General features: G+C 50.4%; 1 protein-coding gene across 1 annotated transcript in view; it reads right to left on the bottom strand.

The window, feature by feature from the left end:
• ACAP3 (ArfGAP with coiled-coil, ankyrin repeat and PH domains 3) overlaps positions 1-20,491 on the bottom strand; it is a 218,547-nt gene that overhangs the window by 95,623 nt on the left and 102,433 nt on the right. The window contains 2 exon segments of the mRNA XM_089773021.1: positions 13,817-13,870; positions 15,422-15,541. Of these exon segments, the coding sequence (XP_089629147.1) occupies positions 13,817-13,870; positions 15,422-15,541 (174 nt within the window).

The following is a 20,491-nucleotide window of genomic DNA, read 5'->3' as shown; positions in this document are numbered from 1 at the left end:
CTAGAAGGATTGTTCTGTACTGAGAAAGGGAAAGTAACACTAATTTCTAGACAAAGCAGAAGTGTCAGCTGATCGCAGGAGAGTCATTCTGTTCATCGCTAAAATGCAGCCACTTCTGGGGTGGAACATGATAGACGTAAGAGCATATAGTTACACGGCACTACCTATAAGACAGGAAGTGAAAAGTAACACATCTCAGAGAAGAGGCAGGGATCTTTATGGAGGCATAAGGTAATATCTGAGTGGGAATATCGTTAGTGCATTGGGTTAAGCATCCCTGCTAAAAGGCTCCTGGGATCATCTGTGTTCAAAAATACTCCAAAGTTTAATTTTATGTTCTGTTGAAAAAACAGCACCTCCTGCAACAAGCACCTCCTGGGCCTGAGCCAGTGCCCACAGGCGTCAACAGAAAGATTCCCACTGGCTTCAGTGGGAGCTGGAATAGATGCCCTGTTGACCCGGAGACTAATCCGTGCTACTCTGCCACGGTAACTGCCACGTTTTCCAAAAGAATGGCCCGCTCTGCTGCCTGTGCAGCTCTGAATGACTCCATGGGCTACAGCGAGGCCTGCAGTCAGCTCAGCGGAGAGTGTTCCTGACATCCACGCCTCTGCCCTTGTACGCACAGGGTAGCAGCTGCGGCAGCAGCCTGTCTCTCCCTGAACCCCTGCCCTGTGCAACTGCTGGCGTAGTGGAGCTAAGCTCTCCATGCTGAGCAAGGGAGTGGCCGACAGGGCCATGGAAAGAAAGAGCAGGCAAACACTTTGCAGGTTGTTCCAGCAGACAGGAGACAGGACAATTACAACATTTCTCCCTGGTGTCATACTCTTCCCGCAGCTCATTTCCTTGCCACTCCACTGTCAGGGGACTGAACCGAGCAAGCCGCCTAGCAGGAGGCTCCCTGGACTCCAGTCTGGTGTGTCGAGAATATTGTTCATGGGTGTGACTGGATGTACCAGGCATTCATTGCCCCCTGCGGGAGGCCCTACACCTCGCCCTAAGAAGGTGGATAAAAGGAGCCGTGAGTCCAGACACCTGGAGGTTGCCTAGAACGTGACCTCCCATGATCAGCTGCAGGTAGATCCCATGAGAGGTGGTTCTCTGACACCGAGAAGGGCCTGGAGCTGACAGAGGCCAAGGAGAGCCTAGTGTAACCACCACTGGGTGGATTTGAACCTGGGATCTCTGGAGCTTACTGCAGGAGTCTCTATTGTGTGAGCTAACAGCCAGCTGGCACTCAGCCCAGGCTGTAGAGGTCTCTTGTTGTTATCTCTTGCTGTAAGTGATCTAGGTGCCACTACATGGGATAGTGAACCACACTTGGTGTGTGGGTTACACTAGCAGGTCAGATAAACCACACTTGGTGTGTGGGTTACACTAGCAGGTCAGATAAAAAGGGCTGGCTGCTTTCACTAGGGCTCAGTTGTGGGTGAAGCTAGAACGGGAGAATGGGTCTCTCTGCCCTTACCCCAGTAATCTGGCCCAGAGAGGAGACCACCCCAGGACAACACGGCGAAGGGCAGTGTGTATACCATGGAGTATTCTGAGCTATCCCAAATTCAGATTTAATCTGTGTTCTGCGAACACAGAAAGAGAACCAGACTGAGAGCTGATTGAGCTGGAAGGCTAGGCTGTGGAAGGGGAGAACACATCTGAATTAGGACACAAGGGGGCACTAGAGAGGAAGAATTCCAGCAGTGCCTTGTCCTAAGCCAGGGGGGCATGTTAATAATCAGTGCATGCTACAACCCATGGTGGGAGAAGCGGGATGACCAAGCCCCCACCTCCCTTGTCAAGTGGGGAAGGGAGGATTTGTGGAGGCATCTTGCAGAAGAACAGCAGGCCGGGGCTGAGGCCCAGTAGCAGTTCCTGGAACAAGAGGCCGAGCAAGCCACCTCATGGCGGCATGTCGTGCTCCTTGAGCTGTTTCACCCAGAGTGAGGGACTGGGACACCTCATCACAATGGGAAAATCTCCCCAACTGCTTTTCAGCAAGGTCCTTCTCACTCAAGCCGTGTTAACTGAGCCACAAGGAGGGGACAGGATTCCCGGTCAGTGAGTTAGCAGGGATTACACATAGGGGTGGGTGTTATAGTTTGGCAGGAAGACAAACCAAGCAAATCATTCATCCAAAATGTGAAGGGCACTATATGGGGGTGTCTGCCCTGCACTGGCCCTTTAAGGGTTCAAACCCAGCCCTGGAAGAGGGCTGGAGCAGTGGAGCCAGCAGCTGAGGCAGAGACAGCCAATTAGGCCCAGCTGAGGCTGTATAAATAAGAGCTCCTGGTGCAGAGACAGATTTGTTCTTGCTCTAGCTGTGGAATAGGAGGGACCTGGCTGCCAGGGAAGCTAGAGGCTTCCTCAGACAGAGAATAGCTGGGGAAAGGCAGGCAGGCAGGCAGGCAGGGCTGGGGAAGCTCTGGCCAGGCTTGAGGCTACTAAGGGACACAGCCAGGATAGCAGAAGGCAGCAGGTCCACACCCCCTTGCCAATGCTGAGTGGTTATTGCAGGCCAGGCTGCAGTTTGCCCCTGAGGCAGGGGCTAGATGACAACTGGAAGTGGGTCACTGAGGCAAGGTGGACATAAAGGGTTGGGGGCTCCCTGAAGGGGAGGACCCCAGAGTGTAGGGGTGTTGTGGCAGGGTGGTACCCAGAGGGGAGGATGCCACAATCTGGGAGAGACGGGGGTCCGAACACAGAGTGGCAGAGCTGATAACAGCAGGTGTGACACCAGCTGAAAGGGGGCTCTCCAGGGCTGAAGGACTAATTCCCAGAGTCACCAGCAGGAGGCACCGTGGTGGTGAGTCCTGCCATGCAACCAGCACCTAAAACTTGAAGTCCAGATCAGATGCTCCTGCCCCTCACATGTTGTTACTGCTGCTTCTGAGCTTCACCCAGGAGTAGGAAGCACCTAAATGTCACAAGGAAACTTGTTCTCAGCCCCAAGTGATTCAAGTAGGTCACAGAAAAACCCAGGCCTTTGGGGGTTTTTTTGAACACAACCTCCAAACTTCTGGCAACTCAATACACTAATGAGAATCTGGAATCTCACTGGGACCCCGCACTTTTGCTTTCACGCTCGATCTATGTCCCAATTCTGATTATGTAAGAGAGCCCACTGGACATTATCCCAAAGTTTTGGGGTAGAGGGAAAAATGTCATTGCCCTGTGACATGATGACACCGACGTCATGACACTAATCCTACTGAACTCACTTTGTCAGCTAGCAATTCTGCATCCATGAAAATGTTTCCTAGCGGAGCTGCTTGAGGTATCTGGCACATCACCATGTGCTATAGGAAACTACTCCCAGCCCCACCAGCTCTGTGGGGAGCATGGAGCTTGGAGGAATTATCCTTTCCCATCCTTTAGCTATTTCTCTCTCTTGGCCTAAAAAACAACAGTCGGCCCCGAGACATCTGGCATCAGCCTCACTGACTCCTCACAGCCTGGGTGGTTCTTTTTTCCTTGACAGCAGGAAATGCTTCTCAGCCCGTTCAGTGAAGCTACGTCTCTTCGGGAGGCGGCTGCTAGACGCTGTGACGTAGCCACGGCAATTAGAGATGGACTGCACGCTTTAAGGCCAGATGAGGCACAGAGCTGTGGCCTGGGTGGAATCGTGCTGGAGAGAGCAACTATAATGTCACAACTTTGAAATCTGAAAACAGACTGCTAAAGGGCCATACATGGATATAAAGGGCTCCACCCAAATAACTGTATTGCCCCTGTATTTCCACTGGCATGGTTTTCCTTCTTAGCTCAGTGATTCCTGATAGATGAGGGAGCGAGAGGGGAACATTCGGGGCAGATAAGAGGTGAAAGTAAGCGGGGTGCCCTGGTGTGCATCTTCTTTTGGAGCTGGCTGAGCTGCAGCAAAAGCCAGCAGGGAGCTATTGAAAGGGCTGGCAGGGACCCGGGTTGCAATAGGACAGTACCTGTGAGAAAGTTTATCTCACTTTCACCTCTGGGGCAGATAGATGGAAATGGATGGATGCATACAAAGACAGAAAAGGGGGGAATTGGGGTGGGGAAATAAACCTGGTAGGAAATTTTCTTCATTTTGTTTTTTTTCAGTGAAATTTCTCAATTACAAAAAACAAACAAACAGATGAACTTTCCATTAAAAAAAAACTTGTAAAATACACCCTATTTCCCCACCACTTCTGACACATAGATACATCAAATCAACTGATTACATTAGTGGTTCTCTACCTGCAGCTGCTGCCCTGTGACATTATCAGGGCTATATGGTAGTCTATATATTGTGTGAATGCAGACCACATAACACACAGAGAGCTGTATATCCGGCCCACAATGGAAGATAGTTTGAGAACCACTGGGATAGATAGATAGATAGATAGATAGATAGATAGATAGATAGATAGATAGATAGATAGATAGATAGATAGATAGATAATATTTTTGGTGCGTTCCCACAGATCGGGAGCTCACATACAGCTCAGTCAGTACTATCATGGTACCCCCTTCATACTAGCACCATTGGTGAGTGGAATATAAACATAAAATGCTTTAAAACACCATTGCACTGGACAAAAATTCCCCTGGCGGGTTCTGTGACTCCTGTGGATTTTAATGTCACCAGAAACAGCCCCTTGAGGGGGTTTTTTCCCTGTGTCTCCTTGACATTTGTTCCCTCTCATGGGTCCGGATGACAAGAGTTTTGCTCTTGGGCTTTGAGTCATCACTGGATAGCTGCCAGGGCCGTCCCTGCCAGTGCTGGTTCCCTATGCAGCCCAGCACGGCGCCCCACCCCCACTCTGCGGGAACAGGGGGTTGTCAACTCTCCCAGACCGGATGCCGGAGCAGGGCAGGGAGGGAAGCTCACATGCAGCCGCAGGGTAGCAGACGGGCAGCGCAAGCGCAGGCCGCAGGAGCAGAGGGTGGCCATGCTGCCAGTCGGAGAGAAGCGGCTGTTGGAAGGGGAAACCGCTGGCTGCACAGGCATGCTCTGCTCCTCCTGGGTCCTCCGGCCCCCGCTCGCACCACTCGCCCCCACCTGGTGAGCAGGCGCTGAGCACAGCCTGCAGGGGCAGTGTTGGCTGGGACTGAGGGGGGGAAGGGGCTCAAGCCTGCATGGACATTTCACCAGAGACGTGGCCAGGGTTAGGGGGAGCCACGTTAGGATACTGATGCTGGGAGTGAAGTCATCACCAGGGCTAGCCCCTTCGGTACAGCCCCAGGATTTCCCTAGCTGTTTCAAGTGGGGTGCAGACAGCTCTCAGCTGCCAATTTCCAAACACACTTTATTCTGGGCGGCCAATCAGCCGTGACGCAAAGGACAGTCCCTGTTCCCTACATCCCTGGGGGGGATTCCGCTATCCCTGCAGCAGCTCTGCACTCTGATGAGACCAGTGACACCACTAGGCAGAACCCTTGTCCTTAGCAGCAGCATGGGGAGCTGGGCTCTCCAATCGGCCCCTCGCTGGGGACCAGTCTCCAGAGCGTGATGTAATGCCTGTTAGCACGAGGCTACAGGATACATACGTGAGCTACGGCACGGCCATAATTCCACCCGCCACCGGGTTGCCTCGTTACTCTCGGTCCAGCCACCCGTCAAGCTGAGAATTATTGATCTGGGGCCGGCAAAGCCCTTTTGCTGCGGGCAGATCTGGGGACTCTCACATTTCAGGATATTCACCAGAGGCTGTCGGAAGAGGAAAAAGTTGTTTTGTCATATGGAAGGGCCTGGCACGTGGCTGATGGCTCTTGTGTGCATTTTGGGGCAGGTGATGGGAGCAGAGAGAGAAAGAAAAGGGGAGACTCAGTGACTTAGCGTTAGGGAAAGCAGCCCGTTGGCCAACTCCCTTGGTTCAGTAGGAGCCTAAGTGGAGACGCATTTGGGACGAAGGAAGAGGTTGTACTATAAGAAGCACGGATCCAGCACGCCCTAGTGGGCAGCTATAGGGCAGCACGGACAGACCCAAGAGAGGAGAGGGCACCAGGTTAGGAGCAATAAAAGGCGTGTTTGCTGGGGCCTGGCTTTCCCTCGTTCTCCCACCATATTAGTACTCCAAATATATTTGTCACATTTTCTTTGTTCTGTTTATTCCATTTCAAGCTTTACTGTTGCCCAAGCAAAGTTCGGGAGCTGGAAAAGGAGAAACCAGTTGAGAGTTGACCCAAAAAATCCCCACCCGCAATCTCCCAGCACGACATTGAGGGCAGGTCCACATGGCAATTAGAGGGGAGACGGCAGCACATGCAGATATAGCCAAGCTGGCTTTGATTTGGCTAGTTGGATGGCAAAGGCCTCTACGAGACCCAGTAAGGGGCTAGCCCAGGCTGTGATGACTTCACATCCCCTTAGTGAGAACACACTCGACTACTGAAAAAGATGACCGAGGGAACGGATCGGCCGAACTACTCTAAGTGGATCAGAATCCCTGCTACTGAGTAGCTTCTCCGAGTGCATTAGCCCTGTCAGGAGCTAATGTAGATCCCAAAGAGGCAGGATGGAGCCACAGATGTTGCCTGGATTGTTTCTAGTGGGAGCTTGGGGGGGTTACAGTGAAGGAGAGCAGCACAGAGAAGCCCTGAAGCTCCCCACAGCCCAGGGCAGGGGAGGAGGAATCTACCGTGCAGTCACACTCTGTGTTTCAAGCCCTTAAGTGCACACTACCAAAAGGAATGTGCTGGGAAGCCTACTGTTTCAGCCTTTGGAAGGCTATTTTCTCCAGAGAAATGAGTCTCCCTGACATTGCTGGCATGTGACAAGAACACTTCCTTCAGGCTTGGGAAAGCAAGCCCTGTTCCCCAACACATCAGCCAAAACAAACAAGACCCACTGAAGAGTGATTAGTTCCAGGTATCATGGACCTTCACCTTCTACTTCTTCATCATCGTTATCATCACAATGTCTCTTGGTCTCTCCTTTGTGGTATAAAATACACATTCTCAATGAACTAACCACACATCAGAGCCACGCAACATTGTCCGGGCATCCGATCTTCCATACACCAGCACCCCCTCCCGTCTGCCTGCCCGGCATTACTGATCTCACCACACCCGCTGCAAAAGCAGATTTGGTCTTCAGCAGGGCAAACACATCACAGCATTTGCCTCTTGCTGCCGCTACTTGCCAATTAAGTGAGAGAGTCACGTAGAGTTAGAAATGGAAACGACCGCCGCTTACCGAACACTCACACGCCAGACTGAACTACCAGAACAGACCAAAGCGTTGCAGCTTTTAGGAGACAAAACGATTATGTACCATTGGCAAAGAACAGGTGCACCAGTACCTGGCAGGCAATTGAGTGAGTGAGAGAAACCCAAATGATCCTAAAGTGACCTCCACCTCATGCTGCAAAAGAAAGTTTAAAACAAAACAAAAACCAAAAAACAAAGTCCCTGCCAATCTGACCTAGAGGCAAATTCCTTCCTGACCCCCTACCATGGTGATGGGTTGGATCCTTAGCATGGCATGTCCCATCTAATGAGCTCCTTTCGCCAATACAAGATTGTTCTCTGCGCTGTATTTTCTAGTGCTCTGCCAAGCAGTCTCTTCATTGTGGTAGAGTAGTTGGAATTCCTCCAGTGTGGGATTTTTCCATGGAACAATCTTATTTTCTCACACTGTCTCTTTTGAACTCTGCTAGTAGCCCAGGGCATAATTGAGAGACGAATTTTGCTCCTAGCATCCTTCATTTCAGTACTAAACTTATTGTCCTTGCCTCCACCCCTCTACTTTCCCCTCCCCCACCTCTCACTCATATTAGGACAAAAATAACTTAATAAAAATGTTGGCGTGACGGCTATCTTGAGAACTTTACAATTGCTAATGATCTGCACAACACCCACTCCAAAGTAGGAATGTATTATTGATCCCATTGCATGGATATGGAAACTGAGGCACAAAGCAATTAGGGGACCTGCCTGACGTCCAAAGAAAAGGGTGGTTGTAGATCTAGGTCTTAAACCCTAGAACTAGCTCACTTCCTTATCTATAAAATCATCCATTCTTTTGGACTGGATTTTGTTTCAAATAAGCTATTTTCTTTCTGTGCTTGCATCTTGTATAAAAAAAATTGGGCATATTAGTTTTCTCCATTCAACAATACATCTCATACATGGATTTTGCAGGGAATGCTCCTAGTAGGACTAGATAAAAACTGGGCTGTTTCCCAGACCAATGCTCTAGTAATGAAGTTAAAGCATGAGTGATTTTAACTTCCTCCAACTGAGTTTTAGGGCATGCTTCCTTCTTTGAAATTTGTTCCAGTCATACATACAGTACTGGACCTATGCCTGGAGTCAGTGCTGGTTACTGCTTCGTAACGGACATCTTTGTGCCCGGATGAGTCAAGATGTTCACACACATACACAAGAAAGGAGGCAGCAGAAAACCACTAAAAAGCTTGGCTAATCACACAGGCTTCATAGCTAGCTCAAGGCTGTGACAGTCATGCCAAAGACATTTCCAGGAGAAGGCCCCAAGTGAATTGCCGTTTGGAGATGAGCAGAAGTAAGCCTTCCAGCTAACTCCTTGCTGCGTGCAGCTAGCCTAAAATGAGATGCTGTCTCTTTAAAACGGTGCCAGGGGTACCTGTGAACTTCCCCATTGAAGGCAGGAGGGGTTACACTAGACTAGAGGCAGCACCTCTGTATTGGACCTGGGAAGGCTGCCATTGCTTATCGGCTGGCAGAGGCGATGATGTTCCCAGAAGAGTCACTTTTGGAGAAGGTGGGGTGTGATGGGATAAAACCCAGTCAGGGAAAGGCTAGCACACTCTTCTGGGCTCAGCCAGTACTACTAAGCACGGCTGCAGAGCCTGCTTTGCTGGGGCCAAACAAACCTAAAAGGAAGAGTTTGTCATGGGAAGGGGTAGCAATCACAGCAGCTGATGTGTCCCAGAGTTCGCTGACTCTTGCAACAGACCTGCTGGGAGGAAGACAGCTCGCAAACCTCTGCTGGCCACAAGGGTCCACCAGGCCAGGTACAAGCCAGTGACAGCAGGGAGGGGTTGGAGGTAAGTCCTCACCAAAGATCTAGCTGTACTGCACCTTCATGAACAAACCTGACAGAGACCGAGTGCCCCCCTAACTGGAAAGACTTTGGAAGGAGTAACCTCAGAAAATGTCCAGACATAACCTCAGAAAAGCCTAGTCCACCCCCTGGGGGAACAAATGAAAATTACAAATCGAGTTTGGTCATTTTCATACCAAGTGGCCTGCTTAATGTAGTTTTCTTTCAAGGTAGTTACCCCAGCCCCTTGCACCTCCGTGCTCCAAACCTGCCCTATCCGTGCAGATGAGGTTGACCTACATTTTTCTAGCGTTGATCCCAGAGTTAAACAGAAGTCTGAATAAACTCTTGCACTTCTCACCTACTCCCACCCAAGGAGAGCTCTCTTTGAGTAACAACTGAGGCTATGTCTACACTACGAGATAAGATCGAATGTATTAAGCTCGACTTTTTAGCGCTCGGTTTTGTAAAGTCGAAGATGCATATCCCCACTGCGCGCAAGAATTCGACACGGTTCAAAGTAGTGCATCCCCAGTAGGGTGGCTACCGTCAACTTTGAAAGTGATGCACTGTGGGTAGCTATCTCAGTGCCCACATCCCTTTGTATTCTGGGTTGTTCTCCCCATGCACGCTGGGACCAAAACTGTGCAGTGGTTGGTTCTGGGTACATGTTGTCAGCGTCCCAGTGTAGACCAGATGCTTCAGGTTTGCACCCAGAGAGATCAATGGCAAAACTCCCCCTGACGTCACTGGAAGTAGGATTATCCTGGATTAAGTTCACAGGAATTACATGTAGGACTCAGGGGAAGAAGGCCTTCTCCACGTTTTGGGGTCACCATGTGCTGTCACACGTGAGTAAATTCCTGCTTACAGTGTTGCCAAAATAGCTAACCCACTCATGAAGGAGAGAAGGACTAGGCTTAGAGACCCCCCCATTCACCCTGGGGACTAGTGATCTGGGTGCCTCAGCCTTTGATGCCCCCCCCGGGACACCTGAAAGGGGCCTGGATTTTCAGAGGGGAGCTGCTCAGCAGTTTTGGAGAATCAACCTCTTTGCTGGGCCTCAAGGTGGAGAGCTGGGATCTCCAGTCCCATTGGAACATCCCGGCCTCCCCTTCTTACTGCTGTTGCTTTTGCTCAGGCCAGGGCTTCTGGGAGTCACAGGGAAAAAACGTTCCCCTCCCACCACAAGGATTCTGATCTCACATGGGGGGTGAGACTTTCAGTGAAGTCACTGGGGGCCTGAGTAGGGTTGCCAGATGGTTTCAACAAAAATACCGGACACACTTGACATTACATCTTATTTAGAAAACACTGGACATTTCTATTTTCTCATTTATATTTTCTCAATTTGTTTCCCGAACAGAAAGCTCAAATACTGGACTGTCCGGTTCAAAACCAGACACCTGGCAACCCTAGGCATGAGGGAAAAACTAGGCCCCAGGGTTGGTGGAAGGGCCAAAAAGAGAGTGAGAGACCAAGAGTGGACCCATGCCTACCAGCTTAGTCCAGGCCGTCAGTCTGCTGGGATAAATGTCGCCTGTGCTGCCAGCTCTGGGCTTCCCCTCTCACACCACATCCTCCACAGTAGCAACAGGGGTTTAATTAGCTAATCTCCTCTGAGGCTGCACGTTTGGCACTTCTAGTTCAGCAAACTGCATGTTGTTAAACATTGATAGATGTTTCAACCTCCCGTAGGCTCAGCTAGGGCTGGGGGGTTCTCTTGTGGGCCTTCTACCAGAATATAGGGGGTTTGTCTTCTCTTCTCATTCCTTTGTTCCCCACACGCTCCGTTCTCTCTCTCTCACACACATACACACAGTGCATCAGTCAGGGGTGTGAAAAGGTGTGATTGCCGACTGACAGATAGCCAGCTGATAGAGCTGTACTACCAGAAGCACCTCCTATACACACAAGTCTACCAGCAGAGCTTTTACCAGTATAGCTTATTTCACTCCGGGGTGGAGCTGGAATGAGCTATACTCGCCACAGCTTTCCGGGTATAGCTGTTTACACTGGGACTGCTTTGCCAGTACAATATACTGGTCCAGCTACTCCAGCAAGGTGCGCTTAGTTTAGACTGGCCTCTCACACCGCTTGCTTTCTCCTCCCCTTCCCCCCCCCGCCCCCCCCCCCCCCCGCTTCTCTGGTTCGCTCCCACGCTTGGGACAGTTCTGCTGTTGGGTTTCTATATCACTGGTTGACTTTGTTCTCGCACGCTAACGTGCCCAGAAAGCCTCGGTGTGTTTTTACCTCTTCCCCTATCTCATTTCCCAAGTAGGAAACTTGCTCTGCCTACCTGCTTCCCAGAGAATAAGATGGACACACTGCGGCTTTGCCTCTGCTCGCATACAGCTAGCTTGCATCCCACATGCATGCATCATCCCTAATGCGCAGTGACAGGAGCACCGGGGGCAAAACGGGGTCACACTAGGATGCCTTCTTAGGTCTGTGGCGCTCTCGTTCCCGACTGAGTCCAATAAAGTACAGCTGTCTCAGGCCCCTTTCTCCTCTGCAAGGCTCATAAATATGAGCATTCAGCGTGGAGTGCAGGATGGGGTCTCCCAGCCCAGGTGCTCTGGTTTTGAGACACATGGATGTCTAGACTCAGACTTTATCTGGCGACTTTCTTCCTTAACTCTTACTGTGGCATTAATTTACTTCAGTTTGTCCCTGACCCCAAAGCTGCGCACAAGCCGGCAGACTGTGGTCCCAGGGGATTGCTCATTCCAACAGGCTCTTGGCTTCCAGCTATCTGGGGCTCACCCCCCCCTGGAATATCGCATTGGCTTAGTCCATGCCGTCAGTCTGCTGGGATAAATGCCGCCTGTGCTGCCAGCTCTGGGCTTCCCCTCTCACACCACATCCTCCACATGGTCTTCACATGGCCATCTCAAGCCAATGCACACCCCAAAGCATGCCCGGCATCAGGAGCAGCCAAATGTGATGACGTGGGGATCCTATTCGCTCTGTTTGCTTTGTTACGTTGCATGGGATTTCAACTGTCCTGTAGTAACCCATGTGTGTGCCTCAGTTTCCCTGGGCACTGCACCATTAGCTAGATGGGAATGGGAACTTCGATGTGAGTATCTCCCTCACGTACACAACAGCTGATGTTTTCTATAACCTGAGCCTGGGAGGGGTGTGTGACTAGGTGACATCTTTTCCCCCAGGGAAGCTGGAAAAAGGCTAGAGGCAGGGCTGGCTGCAGGAAGAGATGGGCTGCTGGGTGTGTGAGTTACTCTCGCTGGTTTGGGATGCAGGGGCGGGGTCGGGGCCCTTGGCTCTGGGCCTCCTGTCCCCAAGATGGATTGTACTGATGGCTTTTGGGTTCTGTGCTGCCAAGTCTGTGTCCCTGTCCACTCATACACCTTCTATTCTACCTGCTGGCTGAGAGTCACATCTAGCTGTCGACGGGAGTGCAGGACCCAAGGTGGGAAGAGGTCAGTGCAGATAGGGAAGAGGTCAATGTTTCTGGGCTTCCAAGAGGATCCTGTCCTTTCCCCTCCAGTCTGGAATACGTGCAGGCGATGCAACTGAGGCATTCACGGTGAAGTGCTGAGTCCTGGAGTTCCTCTGGACCCCATCTAGCCCTGCCCTGGCCTCACACACAAGCCCCCTCCATAATCATCAAAGAAAAACAAATCATCCACAGTGTTTGGGTTTGCCTTTTCCATTTGGGGAACCAGCATTCTAGCGCCTCTCCCTTTGACAGAGGTTTCATGGCCCTGATGCTTTGGCTGCCGTGAGGCTCCAGCAAAAGCCAAGACAGAGATGCCGCATCTTCTCCCATCCCCCCCTCAACCTGCTGCTGACAGCAAAGTCGCTAGTTTTCTTTCCAGTTGCCCCAGGCACCAAAAGGTCACAGCATGTATCTCTCTCTCCCAGCCCTGAAGGTAACTTAACATTTCGTGCAGGTCTTGTCCTATTGCACCCGGGTCCCTGCCAGCTCTTCAAATAGCTCCCTGCTGGCCTTTACCACAGCTCAGCCCGCGCTTGCCGGAGCTGCGCTCCAGGGTGCAACCGCTTACTTTCACCTCTGCTCTCTGCCTAGCTTTTTGAGGCAGAGAAGATTCCTTTGGTGCCTGGGATGGGGAGCACGCAGCAGATTCTTCAGAGAGCATGGCCTGGTTTGGCGCCTTGCCTTTCCAACAGAAGAGAGTGAGGCTAGCACCCCTGCAGCTCGGGAGGGTGCTGAAAGTCTCCTATTTGCCTCGCTGGGTAGAGCATTCGCCCACCCTCCCATCCAGTGTCCTGCATGTTTGGTCAAAACCAGTGAGGCAAATCCCACCTTCCACTACCCTATTAACCAACGGCACTGACGCCCTCCCGGATCAATGCGCCTGCTGCACCACCGTGGATCTATGCACTAGTGCATCTGCACTGATCAATACAATAATCAAGGTAGCCTGGTGCAACCCCACCGATCAATGTACCCCTGCAGACCAGTTCAAACCCATTCACTGGTGCACCCAATGCAGTCCCAGTGACTCTGGCACAAAGAGCACTCCTGCGAGTCATTGCACCAATGCAACCCCATTGGTCAATGCAAGGCTGTCCCTGAGCTGGGACGTGACTCATTAAAGAGACAAGAACCTTGTACAACTGGCAGCAACATCCCCTCCCCCCAACCCCTTTACCCTTGTAATTGCAGCCAAGTGTTCCAGCAAAGGGACTCTTAAGAGGATCCTTTCATAGATCCACCCTTTGTCCAGTGTCACACGACCGCTGCCAGATCCCAACCCAGCGGATCATTAAGGAGCATCTAGCAAGGGAGGCGAGATGATTAAGGGCCAGCAGCCAACACACAAAACAAAATGAGCAGCACCTTACCATGTGATAGTTAATCATTTCCTGCAGACTGTCTCCAAATTTGTCCAGGCACTCCTGCGAAAGGAGAAGAGGACAGGCAGTGAATGGACAGGCAGCTGCCCTTCCTCCAGCACGGGCAGGAGGTGAAAGCCCTTGATGAGCTTTGGCAACTGTGCATTGAAATAAATGGCTGGCACTAAAGCCAGAGGACACTTGTCCTTTCTGGTTTAGCTCTGAAACCAGCCCTGCTTGGCTGTTTCTTTTGCACAGTGGCTCTTCATGTTTCCCAAATAACTGATGCTCACTGACCTACATTCCGGGGATCCTGCTTGCATTCTGGCTTCTTAAAACCATCATGCCTCTTGCAAACAAGAAGCTGATTCTGAAACCTGTTCAGTGCTACGTCATCTGGGGAATCTTTCAGACGCCCAGGTGAAATCGCCCCCTATGTGAGACTCAGATGGTGAATAGACCTCAGGCTGGTCCTCTCTACAGGCACAAATTTCACCTGAAGGGACCAATATTTTGCATCTCTTTAGCATGGCTTCCTTCTAAAGATTGACCAATGCTTTGGACAGACTCTTAGAGGGCCCGGGGAGATTTTGGTTACAATTCTGACTCCAGTGGGAATGAGGGTTGGCATGATTTCCTTGCCTCCGATGGAGTCCGCTGGATATCACTGATCCTCCCTGTCACAGCTGATAGCAGCAGCACATAACTACAAAGACCTCAGTGTCCTTTGCGGGTGTTATGCCTCACAACCATCTGCTCTCCAGTCCTTCTCTAGCGAGACAGGTAAACTGAGCCCACTTCACAGGAAGGCAAACTGAGTCACAGAGCGCTCATGTGTCTTTTTTGTCCAAGGTCTTACACTGAGTTGGGGGCAAATCTGGGGAGGGGACCCAAAGCCCTGATTCCTGGTCCCCTCACTTGCCTTCTGGGAATATATAGGGAAAAGATACTACATGTGGGGCCAACATCCTATTGGACCATGGATGTTGCTGGACCAGAGAGCCCTGGTGGCTGGAAGCAGAGGATGGCCAGGAGTCTGGCGGCAGAGTGGCTGGTGGCTGGAAGTGGAACCAGGCCAGCAGCCGGAGCCGGAAGCACGGTTGGTCCTGGTGGCCAGGGTCAGGAGTGTTGGCAGGGCCAACAGGCAGGACCAGGGCTGGGGCCAGGAGTGCGACTGGGAGTGGAGTCAAGGCTGGTAGCCAGAGCTGGGACCAAAGGCACGTCCAGGGTGGAGTCAGCGGCCAAGAGGCTGGCAGCCCCCTGGAAGAGCTTGAAGGCCAGCAGCAGGGGGCCAGAATTATTCTCCCCTGATCCAGCAAACTCCCTTTTGGGAACCACTCAGGTCTTGAAGGTGCTTGACCAGGGAGGTCCAACCTGGAGCATAAAGCACCTCTGGTGGGAAATCAAAGGAAGCACCACCTAGAAACCTAGTGCACCACGGCATAAGGAAAAGCACCTACCTACCATCACAGGTGTCTACCCACTCCTGGGAAACATTTCTATTAGCGCTGTGTGGAGAGAACCCCCCGCAGTCCTCCTCCTCTATAGAAGGCCCCAGTCTCCTGTTGGAAAGTTTAACCCTTTCTGATGCCTCGTCCCCCCGAGGCAACTCACCGAAATCATTTCATCCTTCTTGCATTGCTGGGACAGGTCTCGGACTCCGCTGACAAAGTGCTTGTTGGTGGTGATGTAGGCTTTCCCAGCCTCAATCATCCCGCTGCAGAGCTTCACCAGCTGCAGGAAGAGGAAAAGACGTGAGTGGGGAATGTGCTATCGGGCTGGCCAAAGAGTTTTGCAAAGAAACCTGCTCCCAGAGCCGTTCTTACCCATGCACAGAATACACAGATGCATAGGGCATCTGAAAATTTGGGGCACCCTCGGGTCTTAATAGCCACCTATCCACCTCTTCCTATCCCTGTCCTGCGGCTTTGCTTCCTCTGGAGAGGGTCTAGTTAACTTCCAAGTGGGAAAAGCCTACCAGAGCTATTAGCAGAACCCGTGAAACAGCCAGCCAAGTGGGAATGGAGCCATTTAACAGGTGTTTGCCAACCCCGGTCAGTTTCTGATTTTTGTGTGTTAGTCGATAGGACCTTAGTTTAAAATTTGCTGTTAAACTATTTCATTAGTGTGTTGCTGAAGATCATCATATCACAGCTCCAAAAAATCATCACCTTCTCGCCCACGACCCAGCTGCCATTGGGGACGGGCCACTAATTTCATAGTACTGTGCAGGGCTTCGTCAATCCTAAGGATGGTCTTGTCTGATTTCCAAATAAAACTCACTGAGTTAGGTTTAGTCTGATCCATGGGACTGATGCCATGTCTTGAACTCACAACCGTCAGCAGTAAAACCCTGCATTGCTGTTTGTTGGGCTAGTGCGGTAACTTTGTTTGCAGCCATTGCATTACTCTAGTTTACTGACTGGCCATTAGTGGGAGACCAACGCGCGCACTCCCAGCATGGGCCACAGTCAGAGAGCCCCCCTGTTGTGAAACATCCCTGAATGGAGACAGTCTTGCCAATTTTAGCCCAGAGGTTTATCAGTCTGAACATCTGAATCCAAACAGAAAGAACCACTGCAGGACAGAATCAGGAAGTGACGTCAAATCCCCAGCTGTCATTTAAGAAAATAGTTCCAGGCCAGAGCCTGAGCTGGGGTAAAGGTGGTCTGGGTTTAACCAATGCTCTGATATCTGCCTGAGCGTTCTGACAGCCTGCGGCAGAGGTAGGAGCAGTGGGACTAAAACTACCTGGCCCCACAATCCTACAGAACTCTGGGAGGGACAGCAGGGGGATCTTGGCACCATGTGGGTGCTACACTTCCACTGCCCAGGAGAGGAAAGAGACTCCTGCGGCTGCTACCACCCCTGTCAGGAAGGGAAGAGGCATACATGCCCAGTCCACTCTGCTGGGGTGGTGGGGCCCCCATGTGAGGGCATGGCCAAATCTCAGGATTTCTGAGCATCAGCTGTCAGAGGGCAAGATGAATCTGACAGATCACTCTGCTAGTCTGGCCAGATCACCCTCCCAGTCTGGGGAAGACTGGAGGTGGTAGGGAAACTGAGGCACAACCACATGCCTGATGGTGGAGTGGTAAAAGGCTCCTTCACGCTGGCCAGGGATGGGAGAATCATAGAATCATACAACAGTAGAACTGGAAAGGACCTCAAGAGATCATCAAGTCCAGTCATAGCTCACGTTCTCCAGACCTTTAATCATTTTTGTTGCTCTTCTCTGGACCTTCTCCAATTTCTCCACATTTTTCTTTAAATGTGGTGCTCAGAACGGGACACAGTACTCCAATTGGGGCCTAATCAGTGCAGAGTAGAGCAGAAGAATGACTTCTCGTGTCTTGCTCACAACACACCTGTTAATGTATCCCAGAACCATGCTTGCTTTTTTTTGCAACCGTATCACACTGTTGACTCATAGCTTGAGGTCCATTATGACCCCTAGATCCCTTTCTCCAGTACTCCTGCCTAGAAAGTCACTTCCCATTCTGTATGTATGAAACAGATTATTCCTTCCTAAGTGGAGCACTTTGCACTTGTCCTTATTAAACTTCATCTTGTTTACCTCAGACCATTTCTCCAATTTGTCCAGATCATTCTGAATTATAGCTCTATTCTCCAAAGCACCTGCAACCCCTCCCAGCTTGGTATCATCTGCAAACTTAATAAGCGTACTCTCTCTGTCAATATCCAAATCGTTGATGAAGATATGGAACAGAACTGGACCCAAAACAGACCCCTGCGGAACCCCACTTGTTATGCCCTTCCAGCAGGATTGTGAACCATTAATAACTGCTCTCTGAGAATGGTTATCCAGCCAGTTATGCACCCCCTTCTAGTAGCCCCATCTAGGCTGTATTTGCCTAATTTATTGACAAAAAGATCATATGAGACCATGTCAAATGCCTAACTAAACTCTAGGTATACCACATCCACCATTTCTCCCTTATCCACAAAGTTTGTTATCCTATCAAAGAAAGCTATCAGATTGGTTTGACATGGTTCTTTACAAATCCATGTTAGCTGTTACCTATCACCTTACTATCTTTCAAAAGGGCCTGATGCAATACATCCTAGAATACTCAAAGGGTACGTCTAGACTACATGCCTCTGTTGCAAGAGGCATGTAGATTAGGCTACCAGACATAGTAAAATGAAGCGGCGATTTAAATAATCGCCGCTTCATATAAATTTACATGGCTGCCGCGCTGAGCCGACAAACAGCTGATCAGCTGTTTGTCGGCTCAGCAAGATAGTCTGGACGCGCGGGTGTCGACATCAAAGGTATTTGTCGACCACCCAGGTATACCTCCTGAAATGAGGTATACCTGGGTGGTCGACAAATACCTTTGATGTCGCCACCCGCACGTCCAGACTATTGCGCTGAGCCGACAAACAGCTGATCAGCTGTTTGTCAGCTCAGCGCAGCAGCCATGTAAATTTAAATGAAGCGGCGATTATTTAAATCGCCGCTTCATTTTACTATGTCTGGTAGCCTAATCTACATGCCTCTCGCAACAGAGGCATGTAGTCTAGACGTACCCTTTGAGTATTCTAGGATGTATTGCATCAGGCCCTGATGACTTGAAGACATCTAACTTTTCTGGGTAATTTTTAACTTGTTCTTTTTTTATTTTAACTTCTACCCTATTTCCACTAGCATTCACTATGTTAAGCATCCCGTCACCATCAATCTTCTTGGTGAAAACTGAAACGAAGTCATGAAGCACCTCTCCCATTTCCAAGTTTCCTGTTATTGTTTCTCCCTCTTCACTGAGCAATGGGCCTGCCCTGTCCTTGGTCTTCCTCTTGCTTCTAGAAAGACATGGCAAGACCCCACCTTGGCTTAACCGGGAGATCTTATGTGATCTAAAAATCTAAAAGGAGTCATATAAAAAGTGGAAACTAGGTCAAATTACAAAGGATTAATATAAGCAAACAACACAAGTATGCAGGGGCAAGATTAGAAAGGCAAAGACACAAAACGAGCTCAATCTAGCTAGAGACATAGACGGTAACAAGAAGGCATTCTCAGGGCTGGCTTTACCATGAGGTGAACTGAGGCGGCCGCCTCAGGTGCCAGACTTTGGGGGGGCGCTACTAGGACCCAGAGTGTTGAGAATTGTGTCTGCTGCTGGTGCACATGTATTCTCTCTGCTCTAGATGCACAGAGATGGTGGAGTGCTGTGTTAGAGGAAGGAGGGCAGAATTGAGACCTTTCAAAGTTTTGGCCCAAGCAAGGGGGCATAGGGGTGTCATTTGAGCTCCCCCTCTCAGGTGCCAAAATGTTGTGGGCCAGCCCTGGGCATTCTACAAATATATCAGAAGCAAGAGGAAGAAGGGGGGGGGGAGAGGGTGAGTAGCTGAAGTGGATGGTTTGCAGCCCACTTGTGTGCTCAAAATGATTTGTTAGAACTATTCAGTGGAGATTTCTGAACTCAGCTGCAGGGCTAAGCGATGTGTTGTGGACAGTTTCAGGCCCGTACACAGGAATTTCTGAGGAGGCCCTTTTTTTTGTAAATGTGGACCACATTTATTTTAAATGTAAAGGGGTTCAAAATAGTCATGTTTACACACACTAAGACAGCCCCTCTTGCAAAGGGCTTACATGCTGTGTGAGATAAGAGACAACAGGTCATACAACAACCAACATGGGGGACGAAAGGGAGTAGCAAAACAGGTCTCATTATTTTCAGAAGCTGTGGTCACAGCGCACCAGCAATTTAGGAATGCGTTGCCTCATTTCAAAGCAGTGTCTGCAGAAATTAAGTCTGTTGCATTCATAGAATCATAGAATCAAAGAGGTGGAAGAGACCTCAGGAGGTCATCAAGTCCAGCCCCCTGCCCAAGGCAGGACCAATCCCAACTAAATCAACCAGCCAGGGCTTTGTCAAGCTGAGTCTTAAACTCCTCTAGGGATGGAGATTCCATCACCTCCCTAGGGCTATGTCTAGACTGCAAGCATCTTTCGAAAGAGCCTCTTTCGAAAGAGAGCGTCTAGACTGCACGGAGAAATTTCGAAAAAGCGGCTTGCTTTTTCGAAAGAAAGCATCCAGTGAGTCTGGATGCTCTCTTTCGAAGACGCCCTATTTACATTGAAGAACGCCTTCTTTCGAAAGGAACTTTCGAAAGAAGGCGTTCTTCCTCGTAAATTGAGGTTTACCACCATCGAAAGAAAAGCCACGTTCTTTCGAATTAATTTCGAAAGAACACGGCTTGAGTCTGGACGCAGGGGAAGTTTTCGGAAAAAGGCTACTTTTCCCGAAAAAACCCCTGAGTCTGGACACAGCCTAGGTAACTCATCCCAGTGCTTCCCACCCTCCTAGGGAAATAGTTTTTCCTAATCTCCAACCTAGACCTCCCCCACTGTAACTTGAGACCATTGCTCCTTGTTCTGCCATCTCTCACTACTGTGAACAGCCTCCATGCACTGCTGCTTGACAGCGTTTACCCCTCCCCTAAGAGGAGAGAGGAGAGACTGCCTCTGAGCCCAGGTGAACTCACTTGGGCTTGTACTAAACACAGCTGTGTAAGAAGTGCCTGCTCCAGCCACCCTTTCCATGGTCTCCATGGAACAGTTTCTGCAGGCATCTCCCCGGAACTGAGCAAGTTTGGGGCATCGCATGCCACGGAACGTTCTTTCTGATTGGCTAGCGGGACCCAACCTGAAGG

Source organism: Pelodiscus sinensis, chromosome 24 (genome assembly GCF_052426305.1).
Source record: "Pelodiscus sinensis isolate ZL-2025 chromosome 24, ASM5242630v1, whole genome shotgun sequence".
Taxonomy (NCBI): domain Eukaryota; kingdom Metazoa; phylum Chordata; order Testudines; family Trionychidae; genus Pelodiscus; species Pelodiscus sinensis.
The sequence above is the reverse complement of the archived record's forward strand: the minus strand, read 5'-3'. Positions and strand labels throughout refer to the sequence as shown.